This window comes from Haliotis rubra, unplaced genomic scaffold (assembly GCF_003918875.1).
Source record: "Haliotis rubra isolate DU_JTF1 unplaced genomic scaffold, ASM391887v1 Scf191, whole genome shotgun sequence".
NCBI lineage: Eukaryota > Metazoa > Mollusca > Gastropoda > Lepetellida > Haliotidae > Haliotis > Haliotis rubra.
The window spans coordinates 645,945-667,619 of record NW_025765903.1 but is presented as its reverse complement, the minus strand read 5'-3'; the positions used below and the strand labels follow the sequence as shown (position 1 = coordinate 667,619).

Sequence of the window (21,675 nt, the reverse complement as noted above, 5' to 3'; positions counted from 1 at the left end):
AGCAGCGATACAATGAGTGACTGTGAGTGAGTTAGGCTTTTAGCAATATTCCAACAATCGTTGAACACCAGAAATGATCTTTACTCATCGTACAAATGTCCGGAATCGAACCCGGTTCCTCGGCGTGACGATCGAACGTTTTAACCACTAGCCTACCTAACCTCCCCTAGATGCTATTCATTTATTCACCCTTAAAGCAAAGGCGGATCCAGAGGGGTGGTGCAGGGGTGCGACCCCCTTTGTGATGAAAGTTTGTTAAATGACCATTGAAACTCGGGTGAAAATGAAGTGTGCACCCCTCCTTTTCTTATTAATGTGCACCCCCCTTTCTCAAAAAGCTGTATCCGCCCCTGCCTTAAAGACAATCTTTGGTTTCTGGGTAACAGTATTCTGACCTGGAATCCCATAGTGTTGTACTGGGTCACTGCTTGTATCATCTGCTAATGCACCATTACCTACTAGACCGCACCTGTTTCAAACTTTTAACTTTACTGCGCAGTGTTTCTCAAACCAAATCGTCAATTCACGGGTTTGTAAACACAACTCACCTATGTACCTCGTTAGAGATGCAAGTTTTGTTTTTAGCCCGAGAGAAATGAGCCTGTGTACATAACTCACGAAAGCCGAGCAAACTCCCTGCTTGTATTTTGTGCGAACCCTACCATTGCTTTATATACACGCAGTGTGTGGAGTAGGTGGCGGGGCACATGTTTGTTGCACGGGGAAACCTAACCGTTTGTGGTTGGAGATCTTATCCCAGAGCTCAATGATCTGGGTAATTGCTGTTTTTTCTCTGACTGGAACCAAACAGTCGCTTGACTCGTTGGTTAAACACAGCGATCACATGTGATAAATTATTTAGTGTATAAAGCCCCGTCAGCCTATTCATGATGAGGTTTTAACTTATGTCCACGTTTCTCCTCTACGCTGTGTGTCTTCTTTCTAGGTCAGGTGTATCTTTCTCTCTGTTCCTATTGAACACCTCACTGTACAGGTCCATTACTCGTGTTGACCACCCCAGTGTACAGGTCCTATACCTGTGTTCACCACCCCAGTGTACAGGTCCTATACTCGTGTTGACCATCCCCAGTGTACAGGTCCGATACCTGTGTTGACCACCCCAGTGTACAGGTCCTATACTCGTGTTCACCACCCCAGTGTACAGGTCCTATACTCGTGTTGACCACCCAAGTGTACAGGTCCTATACTCGTGTTGACCACCCCAGTGTACAGGTCCGATACTTGTGTTGACCACCCCAGTGTACAGGTCCTATACTCGTGTTCACCACCCCAGTGTACAGGTCCTATACTCGTGTTGACCACCCCCAGTATACAGGTCCTATACTCATGTTGACAACCCCTACTGTACATGCCTTTTATTCATGTTGACCACCCCAGTGTACAGGACCTACACTCGTACTGACCACCCCAATATACAGGTCCTATACTCGTGTTGACCACCCCTAGTATACAGGTCCTATACTCGTGTTGACCACCCCTAGTATACAGGTCCTATACTCATGTTGACCACCCCAATGTACAGGTCCTATACTTGTGTTGACCACCACAGTGTACAGGTCCTATACTCATGTTGGCCACCCCAGTGTACAGGTCCTTTACACGTGTTGACCACCCCCAGTGTACAGGTCCGATACTCGTGTTGACCATCCCAGTGTGCAAGTCTTATACTCGTGTTGACCGGCCAAGTGTACAGGTCCTTTACACGTGTTGACTACCCCATTGTGCAGGTCCTATACTCGTGTTGACCATCCCAGTGTGCAGGTCCTATACTCGTGTTGACCGTCCCTAGTGTACAGGTCCTATACTTATGTTGACCACCCAAGTGTACAGTTCCTATACTTGTGTTGACCACCCCAGTGTACAGGTCCTATACTCATGTTGACCACCCTAATGTATATGTCCTATACTCGTGTTTACCACCCCAGTGTACATGTCCTATACTCGTGTTGACCACCCCAGTGTACAGTTCCTACACTCGTGTTGACCACCCCAGTGTACAGGTCCTATACTCGTGTTGACCATCCCAGTGAACAGGTCCTATACTCGTGTTGACCACCCCAGTGTACAGGTCCTATACTTGTGTTGACCACCTTAGTGAACAGGTCCTATACTCGTGTTGACCACCCCAGTGTACAGTTCCTACACTCGTGTTGACCACCCCAGTGTAAAGGGCCTATACTCATGTTGACCACCCCAGTGTACAGGTCCTATACTCATGTTGACCACCCCCAGTGTACAGGTCCTATTCTTGTGTTGACCACCCCAGTGTACAGTTCCTTTACTCGTGTTGACCACCCCAGTGTACAGGTCCTATACGCGTTTTGACCACCCAAGTGTACAGGTCCTATTCATGTTGACCACCCCAGTATACATGTCCTATACTCGTGTTGACCTCCCCAGTGTACAGATCCTATACCTGTGTTGGCAACCCCCAGTGTACAGGTCCTATACTCGTGTTGACCACCCCAGTGTACAGGTCCTATACTCGTGTTGACCACCCCAGTGTACAGGTCCTTTACGTGTGTTGACTACCCCAGTGTGGAGGTCCTATACTCGTGTTGACCACCCCAGTGTACAGGTCCTATGCTCGTGATGACCACCCCTGTGTACAGGTCCTATACTTGTGTTGACCACCCCAGTGTACAGGTCCTATACCTGTGTGTTGACATCCTCGATGTACAGGTCCTATACTTGTGTTGACTCACCCACAGTGTACAGGTCCTATACTCGTGTTGACCCCAGCCCAGTGTACAGGTCCTATACTCTTGTGTTGAATGTACAGGTCCCATAGTGTGATTGACCACCCAAGTGTACAGGTCCTATATACTCCGTGTTGACCACCCAATGTACAGGTCCTATACTCGTGTTGACTTGTGTTGACCAGCCCAGTGTACAGGTCCTATACTCGTGTTGACCACCCCAGTGTACAGGTCCTATACTCGTGTGTTGACCACTCCCAGTGTACAGGTCCTATACTCGTGTTGACCACCCCAGTGTACAGGTCCTATACTTGTGTTGACCACCCCAGTGTACAGGTCCTATACTGTGTTGACCACCCCAGTGTACAGGTCCTATACTCGTGTTGACCACCCCAGTGTACAGGTCCTATACTCGTGTTGACCACCCCAGTGTACAGGTCCTATACTCGTGTTGACCAGCCCAGTGTACAGGTCCTATACTCGTGTTGACCACCCCAGTGTACAGGTCCTATACTCGTGTTGACCACCCCAGTGTACAAGGTCCCTATAACTCGTGCTTGACCACCCCAGTGTACAGGTCCTATGCTCGTGTTGATCCCACCTAAGTGTACAGGTCCTAATCTCATGCAGACCGTCCGCAGTGTATCAGCCCAGATCCTATACCTCTCGTGTGTTGACCACCCTAGTGTACAGGTCCTATACTCGTGCTGACCACAATTCAGTGTACAGGTCTATACTCGTGCTGACCACCCCAGTGTATACAGGTCCTATACTCTCGTGTTGACCACACCAGTGTACAGGTCCTATACTCGTGTTGACCACCCCAGTGTACAGGTCCTATACTTGTGTTGACCACCCCAGTGTACAGGTCCTATACTCGTGTTGACCACCCCAAGTGTACAGGTCCTATACTCTGTGTTGACCACCCCAGTGTACAGGTCCTATACTCGTGTTGACCACCCCCCCTATACACGTGTTGACCACCCAGTGTACAGGTCCTATACTCGTGTTGACCACCCCAGTGTACAGGTCCTATACTCGTGTTGACCATCCCAGTGTACAGGTCCTATACTCGTATTGACCACCCCAGTGTACAGGTCCTATACTCGTGTTGACCATCCCAGTGTACAGGTCCTATTCTCGTGTTGACCACCCCAGTGTACAGGTCCTATACTCGTGTTGACCACCCCGGTGTACAGGTCCTATACTCGTGTTGACCACCCCAGTGTACAGGTCCTATACTCTCGTGTTGACCACCCCAGTGTACAGGTCCTATACTCGTATTGACCACCCCAGTGTACAGGTCCTATACTTGTGTTGACCACCCCAGTGTACAGGTCCTATACTCGTGTTGACCACCCCAGTGTACAGGTCCTATACTCGTGTTGACCACCCCAGTGTACAGGTCCTATACTTGTGTTGACCACCCCAGTGTACAGGTCCTATACTTGTGTTGACCCCCCCAGTGTACAGGTCCTATATACACCCCAGTGTGCGTTTTGACCACCCCAGTGTACAGGTCCTATCTCATGTTGACCTACAGGTGTTGACCACCCCCAGTGTACAGGTCCTATACCTGTGTTGACCACCCCAGTGTACAGGTCCTATACTCGTGTTGACCACCCCAGTGTACAGGTCCTATACTCGTGTTGACCACCCCAGTGTACAGGTCCTATACTTGTGTTGACCACCCCAGTGTACAGGTCCTATACTCGTGTTGACCACCCCAGTGTACAGGTCCTATACTCGTGATGACCACCCCTGTGTACAGGTCCTATACTTGTGTTGACCACCCCAGTGTACAGGTCCTCTACCTGTGTTGACATCCTCGATGTACAGGTCCTATACTCATGTTGACCACCACAGTGTACAGGTCCTATACTCGTATTGACCCCACCCCAGTGTACGGGTCCTATACTTGTGTTGACCACCCAAGTGTACTGGTCCTATACTCGTGTTGACCACCCAGGTGTACTGGTCCCTATGACTCCAAGTGTACATGACTCGTATTGAACACCCCAGTGTACAGGTCCTATACTCGTGTTGACCACCCCAGTGTACTGGTCCTATACTCGTGTTGACCACCCCAGTGTACAGGTCCTATACTCGTGTTGACCACCCCAGTGTACAGGTCCTATACTTGTGTTGAACACCCCAGTGTACAGGTCCTATACTTGTGTTGAACACCCCAGTGTACAGGTCCTATACTCGTGTTGACCACCCCAGTGTACAGGTCCTAAACTCGTGCTGACCATCCCAATGTACAGGTCCTATACTCGTGTTGACCATCCCAGTGTACAGGTCCTAAACTCGTATTGGCCACCCCAGTGTTCAAGTCCTATACTTGTGTTGACCATTCCAGTGTACAGGTCGTATACACGTGTTGACCTTCCGAGTGTTCAGGTCCTATACTCGTGTTGACCACCCCAGTGTACAGTTCCTAAACTCGTATTGGCCACCCCAGTGTACAAGTCCTATACTTGTGTTGACCATTCCAGTGTACAGGTCGTATACACGTGTTGACCTTCCCAGTGTTCAGGGCCTATACTCGTGTTGTACACCTGATGCACGGAGGTTGACATTGGCCAGATGTGTCACGGAAAAATACGCCCACAAATGTAAGCCATATTGACATACATGTATATTGAAAACAAAAACATAATATCAGTCAAACTCTTTATGCAAATAAATCTGAAGATGACTTAATTGCTGTTTAATTCTAAAAATAAATAATACAAAACAAATCGTAAAAGCATTTTTCAATTCTACAAGCGTACCCACCCAAACCCTCTTCAAACCCAACCCTTTGAAGATAATATATAAAAAGCCTCAATATTATGTCCTCCAGTGACTTGTGGCTAGTACCCGGCACAGGTGCACGACAGATGTCACCCGTTCAAAACCTTGTACTGGTTGTATTCCTGATCACGTGACTGCCACACCGGGAGAGGCATGATGGTTCTGAATGGTCCTCAGCATGTCACATTGTACTCATATCACGACAGTCCTTATTTTTTGCAAATGCCATCAACAATGTTTGCACTAAAATGCACGTCTTACAAGACGCTGTTAAATAATAAATTATTATGTATAATGATCAGGATTTCTCAGGCCATGTGTGTGTGACAGCGATCGGCCGCTCTCTGTACACGCCACGCCCTCCTTGTCTACATTTCTGGATCACACCTGATTGTCTTGACCTACAAACCTGAATCACACCTGGCTGTCTTGACCTACACACCTGGATCCCATCTGTTTATAGGTACCTACATATCTGGTTCTCAGATCTACACACTGGGCGTCTCTACACGATGTTACCAAACTTCCTGGACCAGACATCTTCGTCTTCTTCGGGTTCGAGCCTACACTGAGTCAGCCAGGGCGTACAGACAGTGGCGAGTCCTGACGTCACAAGGACACACACGCCTGTGGTAGTCAGTACACAAGAAGATAACAAAACAATGCGCGTCCCGAGTAAGGTTACACACAAATGACAGATGCACATGAGATAAATACATGCATGTGGCTCGACCACGATCATCCACCGTGGTCATGCCGTGTTAGAAATGGTCAGTCGGTCTTTCCTACGGACGTGGTTGCGAGCGGCGATCCACCCACCACAGAGTCAGTTAAGCCGAGCACACAAAATAGCGGAGGTCCATAGGGTAGAAATGGAAGCTCGGGCCCTCCATATCTTCGTCCGTTCGTCTGTCAGTGCAGTCCAGGCGGCTTATATAGACTACCATCACGATACATGGATGAATGCGGGTGCTACATCACGGTACAGCATTTATTACCCTTTTTCTTGTCCTTTTGCACGGCATTGCGAGTTTGTGGCGAGCCTGGTGAGGCTTGGGTGTCCTTGTTCATGTCCACATGCACTGAGCCAGGGGAGGCTGGCTCGCCCGACTGACCGTTCTCCTTGGGTTTGGCCACAGGACTTGTATGAACCGGCGTCGTGTGTTCCTCATGAACCGGCGTGGCGTCCTCCTTCGCTGCAGCCTGTTGGGCGAGAAGTCTCGCCTCGTCGTCCAGTAGGAACTGGTCTCGGATGATGGTTGCGCGCTTCAAAAGGTCGTCGGTTTCCTTGCTGAGATTCCCACCGGGTAGAAACGGGTTCTCCTTGCTATCCAGCCTGTGTCGGAACAAAATGTAAACTTTAAGTATTTCTTGAAACATGATCAAATGGTTTAGTTTTTATGGACTTGCTTATCGACCTCACAACTGGTTACATCAATAGTGCACAGTTTTTGATAAAAGCCAGTTTAACACCATTAATGCCCTTGTCTTTCACCTCTACTCTTGATAAACTCCAGTTTAACACAATTAGTGCACCTGTCTGTCATCTTTACTGTTAATAAATGTCATTTTAACACCCTTAGTGCACTTGTCTGTCATCTCTACTCTTGATATAATCCACTTTAAAACCATTAGTGCACCTGTCTGTCATCTTTACTCTTGATAAACGCCGGTTATTAACATAATTACTGCACCTGTCTGTCATCTTTACTCTTGATAAACGCCGGTTATTAACATAATTAGTGCACCTGTCTGTCATCTTTACTCTTGATAAACGCCGGTTATTAACATAATTACTGCACCTGTCTGTCATCTTTACTCTTGATAAACGCCGGTTATTAACATAATTACTGCACCTGTCTGTCATCTTTACTCTTGATAAACGCCGGTTATTAACATAATTAGTGCACCTGTCTGTCATCTTTACTGTTGATAAACGCCGGTTATTAACACAATTAGTGCACCTGTCTGTCATCTTTACTCTTGGGGGCGGTGGGGTAGCCTAGTGGTTAAAGCGTTGGCTCGTCACGCCGAAGACCCGGGTTCGAATCCCCACATGGGTACAATGTGTGAAGCCCATTTCTGGTGTCCCCCGCCGTGATGTTGCTGGAATATTGCTAAAAGCGGTGTAAATCCAAACTCAGTCAGTCAGTCTTTACTCTCGATAAACGCCGGTTATTAACACAATTAGTGCACCTGACTGTCATCTTTTCTCCTGATATATGCAGTTTAACACCATAAGTGCACCTGACTGTCAACTCTAGATATTATTAACCGCTATCAATGGTTACGTCAATAGTGCACCTGTCTCTGAACTCTGCATCTAATGCATCGCTTATTACGGTCATGTTACATCAATATTGCACCTGTCTCTCAACTCGACACAAGGCTGGCTGCACGTAGCATCAGTAATTGACCCTCTACTGTTTGACATTTATTGCGTTACCTACTTCAAAGATCGATATGCTTCAAGACGCCGCTTATTGAAACGTATCGAAGCCTCATCAAACATTTATAACTAAAAATATGGTCACATTCGTACATGCTGCATGCTCTCAGTTTCATGTTGTTGTCGGGGTTATCTTTGTTTATTCGATACCACAAAGGATTTCACAATTGACGATATCTAGCCGGGTATTATTGCGGATGCAGTGTTGTACTATACACAGCGGCCCGTTGTACTGCGCTTTTCTCTCGGGTTGCCCAAGTGTCGCATTGGATCGTTTTTGTTCTTTGGCTTCTTTGTGTCATATGTGTAACACGTGTGATTTAATGAATCGGTGTGTTTTTTGAGTGCTATTTTATTGTATTCCATGTGATGCGATTTTTTCAGGCTTACATATTATCCATCTCGACCTTAACTAGGTTTTTAAAAAAAATAATTTTTTTTTTTTTTTTTTGGGGGGGGTATATTTTTTATATCTGGTTGTATTGTTTTGTTGCTTTTTGGTTTTGTTTTGTTTTGTTTTTAATTTGTTTGAGGAGAAGGGAAGCTGTCCTGTTCTGTTGTATAGTGTTGTCTCGTAATATATATACTGACGTGTAGTATTTCATGCACTGCTGTGTTTTATAGTGCATGCATTCGTTTTCTATTGTATTCACAGTTATGATGTATTGTGTATACTGTCGCCTTGTAGAAATTGAGTTATGATATATATTTTCGTGTAGTACTGTAAATACTGTCTCGTAGTACTGAAACGTGAATGTATTTAGTTTCATTGGGAGTAGGGGCGGTGGGGTAGCCTAGTGGTTAAAGCGTTGGCTCGTCATGCCGAAAACCCGGGTTCGAATCCCCACATGGGTACAATGTGTGAAGCCCATTTCTGGTGTCCACCGCCGTGATGTTGTTTGAATATTGCTAAAAGCGGCGTAAAACCAAACTCAGTCAGTCAGTCAGTCAGTCATTGGGAGTACTGATTTCTGAGGCTGATCAGTGTGTATTCACTCTTACATAATGGAGTGAGTGGTCTTGTTTGTACTTGAGCCATCACTACATGCCGATGGTTTGTACACAGTGCTGTTCTCAGCGTTAAAGTGACGCCTGTACGTGACCAGCAATAGCTTACACAACTAATCTCTCAAATCGTCTACACCGACCGTCTGGTAGCATACGCCCAGCTATAAGCGCTGTATTTCATCTAAAGATAGTATTTTTGTTTGTTGTTCAACAACGACGGTAATGGACGGCGGTCTGTAAATAACCGAGTCTGGACTAGACAACCAGGTGATTAATAAAATGAACAACGATACATAGTGGTGTATTTACAGGTACTATTTCACGTCATCGAGATGGCGGTGGGGTAGCCTAGTGGTCAAAGCGTTAGGACGTTACGCCGAAGACCCGAAGACGTGCAATATGTGAAGCCCATTTCTGTTGTACCCTGCCGTGATTTTGCTGGAATATTGCTAAAAGCGGCGTAAAACTAAACTCGCTCACTCAAGTCATCGAGCCTGACCATTCGATCCATTCAATCCCCGCTTACGACTAGAGTTTGCTTGGGTCAAATACTGGAACCCAAATTCCCCAAGGGGGAGGATATACTGATGATCTAGACAAGGCGTCGCCATCAGTGTGTCTAGCGGACTGTGATCCGGAATGGTTCTATCAGGGCGCTAGAGGTCTGTCTAGTCAGATGTAGATTTGAGGTATTTCTTACACTGGTTGTATTGTACACATTCCTAAGCAGCAGTGTGTGTTGGGTCGGATTCCATTGAAATGGTATCTTTGTACGTTGTGTTATGTTGGTTTGTATTGTGTTATGTCGGTTTGTGTTGTGTTGTGTCATATGTTGGTTTGTGTTGTGTTGTGTTATCGTGTTTGATCGGAATGTAGTGATGTGATCCTGGTCTGGCATCGATGTGTGTCAGGGAGATAGCACTCTGCACAGGAAATGGTGTACATGGTTGTCAATGGGTGGAAGGTTCCGGATCCAACGCCTTCTTTGAATATGTGGCATATATAATGGTTTGGTGAATAAAACAACGCCCTCTTGTAACGAAATATTGTCGGAATCTGCCGAGAAAGCACCCCAAATACAGGCGGGGTATTTTGTAGCGAGCTGTGTGATGAAGGGGAGCTAACCGCGGGTGGCTGGGCGAATGTGGCCGACATGCGTATGGGACGAAATTGATGAGAAGGATGTCCGCCACACCTGACGAGTCCAGCAGCCACAGAAGGGTGTGGTGGGCTCCCTTCTTCATCACTGTCATCTCAACAAATACTATATACAATATACACAAATGTACGTGTAGATACGGGACGGTAAACACGCTCGCTTTCCAACACTGCCGGTCTAAGCTGGCAGTGAGACACGGTGGGATGGCTCCGTAGTGACGGGCTGGCCTCATCAAATCCCCCTACTCCCAGAGATTCCTCGCATCCCCGCGGAACCCGCATACCCTCCCAACCACCCTGAACACCCAGTCACCTACCTTTTCACCGGGTGTGGCCGTGCTGGGTTCTCCATGGCGGGTTGTCGAGTCTCGTCCATTATGACATTGCCCACTGACAAGCTGCCTCAGCCCCCGGTTACCATAGCAATGTGCAATATTTATGATAATCTATGGGCTAGGTCAATAGCGGCGCGCGTGAGTCAGGTGCCACACTCTCGATTGCTTGTCAGAATCGGCTCGGTCTACATGGACACTATCTTGGTGGATGTTCACGTTGATGACGAAATCGTGTCCAGGTGGAGATGAAGGTCCGAGGGGCAGATGATTCCCCGAGGATGCGCCCGTCTCTACTGATACATTAGGCGACGACCAGAATAGTACACGGTTTGTTTGCGCAGCACAACGAGAGGCTCGCTCCAAGCGAGGAGACTATTTGCGGATCCACTGGTATAAGTGTGCGCGCTTGGTAGGGTCCAGCTAGGCGAGGAGAGACCTGCATGTAGGTTCACCATCTCCGTGCTAATATTGATCAGCCCTGAACAGCCGCCTGTTGAGCACACAAGCATCTTCAGCAAGAGGAGCGTCATCCACAAGCCTCATAAAATCTAATGACGTGGCAGTTTGATTGAACAATACAGATTGCTGCAAGTGGGCGATCAAAATCTTTCTTTATTAGCGATACTCATTAAGCACATCCAACCCACGAACGGCCAGTGGAACCATATTTCGTGATTAACGAGAGATGCATGTTCACAAAATCTATAATCATCAAAGAAATGCGACCCAGTGTAGTAAACGTAAATTGTAACTGAGGCTTGCCTCGCATAAGCGTAGTAAACTGCACATCAATCGATGTTCTTTGTATCCCTAACCCCGTCATATAAAGATACAATCTCTCTGCACCTCTTTACTTCTGTACCTCTGTATCTCGCCACACATACATGTAGGTCAAGAATAATATACATCAACCAGAACAAATCGCCATCATTAAAACAATACCTGCACGTGTGCGCCTATGTGTGTATATATGAATATCAATTTATTCATATTGAGAGAAATAGTCCGTCTCACATGTATTTCCCTTTCACCAAGCTAATATCTCCCCAAAGCCCTAAATGAAGTAAGTCTAGATTTTCATCAGTGTAAATGGGGATATATTCTAATTAAATGGACTTTTATCCCCCACCACAATAACAAAATTTAAATGAAGATATATTAAAAAGTACATACATTCATAGACTAAGTGTAGGCCTGAGAGAGAGAGAGAGAGAGAGAGAGAGAGAGAGAGAGAGAGAGAGAGAGAGAGAGAGAGAGAGAGAGAGAGAGAGAGAGAGATATTTTGCCACATGTACGTATATATAGTTGTTTTCGTAGTACTATACTGCAGTAAAGATATTGATTTCTTTACGCCTAATCATTATGATATGTTACAATCAGGTCTTGACACAGAGTGGCAGCCAAGCTGTCGCCGGTCGTTAAATAGTAAATAAGTGTTAAAATGTGCTCCAAAAACCAGTCACTGTGCAACATATGGACACGTATGTCTAGCTCTGGAACATGTACAACTAGTTGTCAGATGACTTTTACGATATAGTCCCAGCTTTCACTCCAAGGCACGGATAGAGTCAATCTCACTATCCTTACAAGGCAAGGGTGGGGCTGCGGATCCTGAATTAAAGGTCGGTGTTGGTATTAGACATGCCGGTTCAACGAGGACAGAGAGTATACAGTGCGTGATGATCATTGACGGGAGAAGATTATATACAGTCACGTTCCTGTAGCGGAACATGTATACTGAAGGAAAAAAATAAAGGATCGCATCTATATTGTCTGACATATATATATACACACAAAAAGGACACGATTGGAAGTATGACCAGACGTTGCCAGACAGCTGCGAGAGCACGTTTGGGACACACTCGATACTGACTTTCTTCATTTAAACTGAAATTAATGACTCAAGTCTGAAATTTTATGCAATCCCTTATTTCTTTCTCTCAGTATATATATTATTATGCAATACATGTGTATGATGTCTGATGTGTATGTTTTTTACAGGCGCCTGTGCATTTATTTTAAGAAAGGATTTACACCTTTTCTATTCTCATTCCCGTCTTGCAATATATGTTCATTTTCAGCCAGGAGACTTGAGAGTGCTTGATGGGATGTCATTTAGAGCCAGAAATATAACATGGTTACATCTGAATATAATTCAAAAGTGAGTGAGATGAGTTTTGCGCCGCTTTTAGCAATTTTCAAGCAATATCATAGCGGGTACACCAGAAATGGGCTTTACACATTGTACCCATGTATGGAATCGCACCCGGGCCTTCAAAGCATTAACCACTAGGCTACCCCACCGCCCCTCTAATAATCCAAGGGGCGGTGGGATAGCCTAGTGGTTAAAGCGTTCGCTCGTCACGCCGAAGACCCGGGTTTGATTCCCCACATGGGTACAATGTGCCAAGCCCATTTCTGATGTCCCCCGCCATGATATTGCTGGTATATTGCTAGAAGCGGCGTAAAACTAAGTTCACTCGCTCACTATAATAATCCAAAAGGAGAGCAAATCTTCATTTCAGGATGAGCAGAGACAGGGTAAACTTTCTAGACCAATCTAGGCTTGAGTTGGACTGCATCTGTTATTTATTCTCAAGGATCTGGTAGACCTACGTGGTGCGTCAATACTCATCGGTGTCCTTATATAATGATTTTTGTATTAAACTTTGTACACAACTTTATTTTCAGGGAGAGGTTCAATTACTGAGAATTATAACCAGGTAAGTGCTTGTTGAGGGGAGAATATTTCATGGATATGATCAATGCACGTCCAGTGATTAGAACTTGTAACAGAGCTTATACTGATCGTTTTGCTTTTGGTCGGATTAGCGCCAGAAATAAGCTTCGTGGAACTAAGTTTAAATTCTGGTTAAATCCGTACTCTGACCATTTACTTCTGTCAGTGTACTATGCATTCTTTACACTGAATTAATTCGTAGCAGGGGGTGTGGGTAGCCTAGAGGGTAAATCGTTCGCTCGTCACGCAGCAGACCAAGGTTCGATTCCCAGAAAGGTACAATGCGTGAGGTGAGGTGAAATTGGGTTTAACGTCGTGCTGGAGAATATTTCGCTCATATGACGACGTGCATGCGTGTGTATGTGTATGTTCGGCTGCTTGTACTAGCCCAGACTGAAGCTGGTTTTATAGTGCTAGCCCACTGAGATACCATGCCGCAGTGAAGCATGAATACCCCACTCAGACACATTATATTGACTCCGAGCCGACCAGTCCTTGTTGTACCCATTAATGCCGAGCGCCAGGCAGGGACCAACAAGTACCATATTTAAACGTCTTTTGGTATGACGCGGTCGGGGATCGAACCCGCGACCTGCCGCTCTCCGGGCGGACGCTCTAACCACTACACCACGGAGGCGGTCTGCGCAATTGGGAACCGATAACATGTGTCAACCAAGCGAGCGAGCCTGACCACCCGATCCCGTTAGTCGCCTCTTGCGACAGTTTGGAACTGTCTGTAAAGGAATGGCATTGATTTGTAGACAGGACGGTTGCCAAACAGCTGGTGTCTTCTCTGAATTTCAGTATTCCATTCGTAGAATTTTCAGCTATTTTGCCCTTTACACAGAATGGAATCTGTTCTGGAAATAGTCAAGATTGGGTATTTGTTTGCACTGACTTTATTGTGTTCAATTTCTTTATTCTCTCTATACGGCGTTTGGGTGTCGGGGTAGCCTCGTGGTTAAAGCGTTCACTCGTCACGCCGAAGTCCTGAGTTCGATTCCACATGGGTACAATATGTGAAGCCCATTTCTAGTGTCCACTGCCGTGATAATTCTGGAATATTGCTAAAAGCGGCTTAAAACTAAACTCACTCACACTTACTGTGGTATTTTGGTACAGGTGTGTTGTAACTTTACCCAGCACATGCTATTTACTTGTCTATAGCTCTGTTTGCGGATGGTTACCTCACATCACCAGTAGACTCTTTAGTAAGAACCGTTATGTTGCGTGCGACTTATGAGAATCGTCATGTTACATGGAAAATCCTTTTAAACCTTCAGCAATCCGCTGCCTGTATGCCTGGAATGTACATCAGTCTTCTAATGGCGGACGCTATATGTAACGCACGGTACGTTCCTCCCGCCCACCCCCAACTTCCTCCTGTGACCATGAGGAAACGATTAGCTGGAGCCGAAGTAACGCCATCGATGGAATATTACTTAAGGGAGGAAGTGTAATCTGTCGTTGGTTTCGTTAGGCAGGTAACTCAGGTGTGGGTAATATTGCTGTAACACATGGTACAGATGGAATCAGAGGTGGCCAGGTGATCGTTGACTGGAAGATTGTAACGTATGGCAATAATGGGAGTGTGTGTTGCTTAATGCCGCAGTCCACAACCCGCCAGCTGAATGTGTTACTGCAGCCCGTAAACAACTCGGACAAACAAGTGGTTGACAGCATGAGTGACGACCTATGAGGTATCACATCTCCTGTATCTCATATCTCCCATACCTCCATGAACTCACGACTGTATGAGCTGATTCTTGTATGAAGTCACGACTGTATGAGCTGATGGTTGTATGAAGTCACGACTGTATGAGCTGATGATTGTATGAAGTCACGACTGTATGAGCTGATGATTGTATGAAGTCATGACTGTATGAGGTGATGGTTGTATGAATGACTGTATGAGCTTGCTTGTATGAAGTCATGACATGTATGAGCTGATGGGTTGTATGAAGTCACGACTGTATGAGCTGATGGTTGTATGAAGTCGTGCCTGTATGACTGACTGTATGAGCTGATGGTTGTGTCAACTGAGCGTGCCTGTATGAGCTGATGATTGTATGAAGTCACGGCTGTATGAGCTGATGGTTGTATGAAGTCACGAGTGAACTCGTGCCTGTATGAGCTGATGGTTGTATGAAGTCACGACTGTATGAGCTGATGCTTGTATGAAGTCACATCTGTATGAGCTGATGGTTGTATGAACTCGTGCTTGTATGAACTGATGGTTGTATGAAGTCACATCTGTATGAACTGATGGTTGTATGAAGTCACGACTGTATGAGCTGATGCTTGTATGAAGTCACATCTGTATGAGCTGATGGTTGTATGAACTCGTGCTTGTATGAACTGATGGTTGTATGAAGTCACGACTGTATGAACTGATTGTTGTATGAAGTCACGACTGTATGAGCTGATGCTTGTATGAAGTCACATCTGTATGAGCTGATGGTTGTATGAAGTCAGGACTGTATGAGCTGATGGTTGTATGAAGTCAAGACTGTAAGAGCCGATAGCTGTATGAATTACGACTGTATGAACTGATTGTTGTATGAAGTCACGACTGTATGAGCTGATGGTTGTATAAACTTGTGACTGTATGAGCTGATGGTTGTATAAACTTGTGACTGTGTGAGCTTATGGTTGTATAAACTCGTGCCTGTATGAACTGTTGGTTGTGTGAACTCACGACTGTATGAGCTCATGGTTCTTAATTGATTACTCTATGTGCCATTCGCTGTATGAATGAATAGTTGTATTACCTAAAGACTCTGTGAGTTGATAGTTGTACGTGTTTATGGTTGAATGACACGATATCTATTTGAGTTGATGGCTATATGAACTGACGGTCGTTGGAAGTGATGCCTCCATGAGTTCATGGCTGTACTTGTTGACCGTGAGTGAGTGAGTTTAATTTTACGCCGCACTCAGCAATATTCCAGCTATATGGCGGCGGTATGTAAATAATCGAGTCTGGACCAGACAATCCAGTGATCAACAGCATGAGCTTCGATCTACGCAATTGGGATACGATGACATGTGTCAACCAAGTCAACGAGCCTGACCGCCCGATCCATGGCTTACTGAAGATCAATTCTGTTGATCGTGTACCACTGGGTGTTTTCATCAGTTGATGGTTGTATGAACTAACTCAGTGTGTATATACTGAATCACAAAGCTCTCTGGTTCTAACGTCGCTGGATGGACTTCTGGTTCTAACTGCTGGATGGATGGTATGAAGTGATGGCTTCATGTCTCCATATAGACATCAGGTATGCATAAATAGAAAACCATAGGAATAAAATCACACGTTTCGTCAAGAAAGTATGGTATGTAATGCATATTGACGTTTTGTGTAGTGTAGTTTCATGGCATGGCGTCCTCTGTATCTGCGTGCAGAGTGTATTCAAGAGTGCCCGCTAATCCTATAGGCAGACTGTGTCTGTATGTAGCGTATGCCTAGGTAGGCATATCTCTTTGTGTAGTGTGTCTTTGTGTGTAGGAAGTATGCATGGTAGTCGTATAGATAGATATGTCTCTGTGTGTATCGTAGCTATTTGTATAAGGAATATGCCTTCTACCCGTGTAGGTAGAATAATCTTTCTGTGTGTCGTATTTGCAGCATGCCCTCTAGTTCAGGAAGGCATGTCTCTGTGCGTAGTTGTTATTTGTAGAGGGAGTATGCACGCTAGACCTTTTGTAGTTGGTGTATGAGGACGGTATACGTTTGCGGGAAGCGCCTTGGCACCAGTCATACAGCTAGGAGCGGATATACACGTAAAATCACCCAAAGCATCCCTTTTTGTGAACAGAGCGTGCCTCCAGTCCGAACCGATGGCGTTTCTCTCTTTCTCTCCCGTGTAGACGGATAAGACGAAGGATTTGAAATGTTTTGATCACATAATGTCAGATAAATGTGTGCTGGTTGTTGTTGTTGTTGTTGTTGTTTTCCTTATTAACTTTATATTTATGTTGATTGTTTGCGTTTTTATTTGTTTTTTGGTATTTTTGTTGTCTATTTCAGTTTTGTTCTAAGGGCTAAGTTTCTGTGTGTGTCAATCTCTCTCTCTCTCTCTCTCTCTCTGTCTCTCTCTCTCTCTCTCTCTCTCTCTCTCTCTCTCTCTCTCTCTCTCTCTCTCTCTCTCTCTCTCTCTCTCTCTCTCTCTCTCTCTCTCTCTCTCTCTGTAGCGGTATAGGGAGTGTGTCAGGCGTAGCTATGTGTATAGGGAGCATACCTGCTAGTCCGTTTGGTCGATGTGTGCCTATGTTAAATGTAACTGTGCGTGTAGAGGTAGTCCTGGGAGGCGCCTTACCGCGCTTAATGGTCAATGCGCACGTAAAATCACTAAAATCGTGCCTTTAGCTAGCTCATAAATTTTCTATGCGAAATGTTAATGTAACTGTGTATGCATGAACATAGCGGACTCCTGTCCTGGGAAGCGCCTTACCGCGCTTAATGGCTGATGTGCACGTAAAATCTCTAAAATCGTGCCTACAGCAAATTTTCTATACGAAATGACGAAATTCTTGCTTTACATACAGGCAAATAAATACCTTGCATGTTCTGTCGTCCTTATGTCATTCATGCAGGTTATTGACAAGTACAGCCTGTTGATGCGTCATCTAATTAAAAGTATTTAACTGTATGACAGAATGTCTAATGAATCACATTCTGAAAAATATGGCAAGCATATGCCTAGATTAAATTTTATAACACGTTTCAAAATTTGATTAAATTACCCTTACGATGTGTTTTTTTTAAAGATTTAACCTGCTCCAATATAGGTTCAGCATGTCGCTACTATTTCCTTAAATTGTTGTTTAACGCCACACATGACAATAGTCCAGCTGTATGGCGGCGGTCTGTAAATAATCGAGTCTGGCCCAGACAACCCAGTGATCAACAGCATGAGCATCGGTCTACACTACTGTGATACGATGTGTCAACCAAGTCAGCGAACCTGACCACCTGATCCCGTTAGACGCCTATTACGACAAGCATGGGTTACTGGAGACCAATTCTAACCCGGATCTTCACAGGTATCCAGCAATATGTCAATTAGGGGTGGGTATCGCAGGGAATTTTCATATTGCGATATATTGCGATGCCAAAGCATATATTGCGATATGTATTGCAATATATTGCAAGAAGTTAATGCTTGACTTATAAAGCAAAACCACAACAAAATCACTATGCTTGATTAAGCTTTAATAAAAACACTTTACCATTGCATGTTTTACATACTGTGTTACTCTTTCTAATAGTTCCATCTACCGTGAACTTGTTAAACCCCAAATGCTGCCATACTGAAGCCTTTGCCCTTGTATTTGGCACCACAATAAATATTGTTTGTTGTTGGGGGTCGAGATTTTACAACAAATGCATGACTTCCTGTGTGAAAAACGGAAATATCCGAAATTTTCCGAGTGTTACGAAGTTTTCCGAATGCATCTCAAAATACCGGTTTTCGATCAACGTATCGCAATACGTATCGTTTTCATGTCTGAACCGGTATATACCGGTAAACCGGTTATATTGTGCAGCCCTAATGTCAATATTCGATGCATTTAAATTGATTATGAACAATTCCTTCGTCGACTCAGTGAGTTAACACAGTTTGACGTGTTTGATCTTCACGTGGGATCTCCTGTTCGATTGCCCATTCTGGGAAGCCAAATATTTGTATGTTATTTAATAATTAAACATCAAGAATTGTACAGAGATTGGAGATTCGGGCTTGTATTGTGGATGGACCTGCAAGGTGTGACATCCAGGTGGAAGGTGTGCCTGCAGTTGCTGTGGATGCTTATCATCTTCATCCTTCCTGGTGGAGGCTGTGACGGGAGCTCGTTGATTGGTTTGCAGAATCTGAATACTTGTTATACAGAAGGTTATCGTTAGGTGGGTTGGGTCTATGACTTTATGTTGCACAAGAGGTTAATTTTTGTACGGATTAGGGTTGTGCGTAGGCATATTAAGTCGCTTAAAAGTGAGTGAGTGAGTTTAGTTTTACGCTGCACTCAGCAATATTCCAGCTATATGGCGGCGGTCTGTAAATAATCAAGTCTGGGCCAGACAATCCAGTGATCAACAGCATGAGCATCGATCTGCGACATTGGGACCGATGACATGTGTCAACCAAGTCAGCGAGCCTGACCACCCGATCCCGTTAGTCGAACTCTTACGACAAGCATGGGTTACTGAAGATCAGTTCTCTAACCCTGACCTTCACTGGTCTAAAAACGGGTAAGAAGGGAAGACAATCAGAAGTTTTTAATATTAAGATATAAAAGTGTTAGGCCATAAGTGTTGTGAAGAAAAGACTGCACAAAACAAGAAGTTTTGGCCTACCTTTAGAATACAGCACCACAAACGTCATAATACTCTTTTACGTAATGTAATGTGATTTTGTTCGAAAGCACGTTCTCGAAACAATGCCCAATGACGCCTGCATGGCAACACGGTTGTCTGGCTCAGCGAGTGCGTAATAAGCTCCGCTCACTGGTGTTTCATCTCTACGAGCTATGTCATTGCATAAGCCCAACGATGTTGAGAGTTTCCAGTAGTTGTATACCGGCAGATGCGCAATATTTTGCAAGCACCAGTTTGAAATATTTTTCTTTTTTCACTAATACGCTCATATTTATTTGTATTACGGAGTGCTGAGGTGTTATGTTTTGTGTATTTTGTATTTTGTATTTTTTAAATTTACATGAAGTCTTCTATGTTACGCAATATCACATATTCCGCAATGGTTGATGTTACAACACATTCCATCAATGCCATTCGTTTAGGTTTTACAGAATCACAGACTGCTCGCTGTTGTTGAGGTCATTTATTAAGCTACTTTATGTCAAACATTTTACAGTATCTTCTACAAGCTTAATCTTGCAATACAGACATTTAGACACGTAGTTTCGTTCATATCGAAGAATACTACACACACTTTATATATTTCAGAATATTCAGATTATTGAAGATTCCAGTATTGTTTATATCATAAAACAGAACATCACACCCCCGTTATTGTTGGTGACGGTATTTCAGTGGAGAGATCATCACACCCCCGTTATTGTTGGTGACGGTATTTCAATGGAGAGAACATCACACCCCCGTTATTGTTGGTGACGGTATTTCAATGGAGAGATCATCACACCCCCGTTATTGTTGGTGACGGTACTTCAATGGAGAGATCATCACACCCCCGTTATTGTTGGTGACGGTATTTCAATGGAGAGATCATCACATCCCCGTTATTGTTGGTGACGGTATTTCAGTGGAGAGATCATCACACCCCCGTTATTGTTGGTGACGGTATTTCAGTGGAGAGATCATCACATCCCCGTTATTGTTGGTGACGGTATTTCAGTGGAGAGAACATCACACCCCCGTTATTGTTGGTGACGGTACTTCAATGGAGAGATCATCACACCCCTGTTATTGTTGGTGACGGTACTTCAATGGAGAGATCATCACACCCCCGTTATTGTTGGTGACGGTATTTTGATCATCACACCCCTGTTATTGTTGGTGACGGTATTTCAGTGGAGAGATCATCACATCCCCGTTATTGTTGGTGACGGTATTTCAGTGGAGAGATCATCACACCCCATTATTGTTGGTGACGGTTATTGTTGGTGACGGTATTTCAGTGGAGAGATCATCAACCCCCTGTTATTGTTGGTGACGGTATTTCAATGGAGAGATCACCCCCGTTATTGTTGGTGACGGTACTTCAATGGAGAGATCATCACACCCCCGTTATTGTTGGTGACGGTACTTCAATGGAGAGATCATCACACCCCCGTTATTGTTGGTGACGGTACTTCAATGGAGAGATCATCACACCCCGTTATTGTTGGTGACGGTACTTCAATGGAGATCATCACACCCCGTTATTGTTGGTGACGGTATTTCAATGGAGAGATCATCACATCCCCGTTATTGTTGGTGACGGTATTTCAATGGAGAGATCATCACACCCCTCGTTATTGTTGGTGACGGTACTTCAATGGAGAGATCATCACACCCCCGTTATTGTTGGTGACGGTATTTCAATGGAGAGATCATCACATCCCCGCTATTGTTGGTGACGGTATTTCAGTGAGAGATCATCACACCCCCGTTATTGTTGGTGACGGTATTTCAGTGGAGAGATCATCACATCCCCGTTATTGTTGGTGACGGTATTTCAGTGGAGAGAACATCACACCCCTGTTATTGTTGGTGACGGTACTTCAATGAGAGATCATCACACCCCCCGTTATTGTTGGTGACGGTATTTCAATGGAGAGATCATCACACCCCCTGTTATTGTTGGTGACGGTACTTCAATGGAGAGATCATCACACCCCTGTTATTGTTGGTGACGGTATTTCAATGGAGAGATCATCACATCCCCGCTATTGTTGGTGACGGTATTTCAGTGGAGAGATCATCACACCCCGTTATTGTTG

General features: G+C 44.9%; 1 protein-coding gene across 1 annotated transcript; it reads right to left on the bottom strand.

Moving 5' to 3' along the window:
• Positions 1-5,384: 5,384 nt before the first annotated feature.
• LOC124274506 lies at positions 5,385-10,907 on the bottom strand. The gene is made up of 2 exons (XM_046709871.1): positions 10,452-10,907; positions 5,385-6,855 (listed from the first exon to the last, which is right to left on the bottom strand). The coding sequence occupies exons 1-2, from the start codon at positions 10,508-10,510 to the stop codon at positions 6,492-6,494; spliced, it is 423 nt and encodes a 140-aa protein (XP_046565827.1). The 5' UTR covers positions 10,511-10,907; the 3' UTR covers positions 5,385-6,491.
• Between the last annotated feature and the right edge of the window lie 10,768 nt (positions 10,908-21,675).

Excerpts from the sequence above, each read along its gene's own strand:
- LOC124274506 (XM_046709871.1), bottom strand. The coding sequence starts at position 10,510 with ATGGACGAGACTCGACAACCCGCCATGGAGAACCCAGCACGGCCACAC. Across the intron at positions 6,856-10,451 it reads CGGCCACACCCGGTGAAAAG|GCTGGATAGCAAGGAGAACC; the intron begins GTAGGTGACTGG and ends GTTCCGACACAG.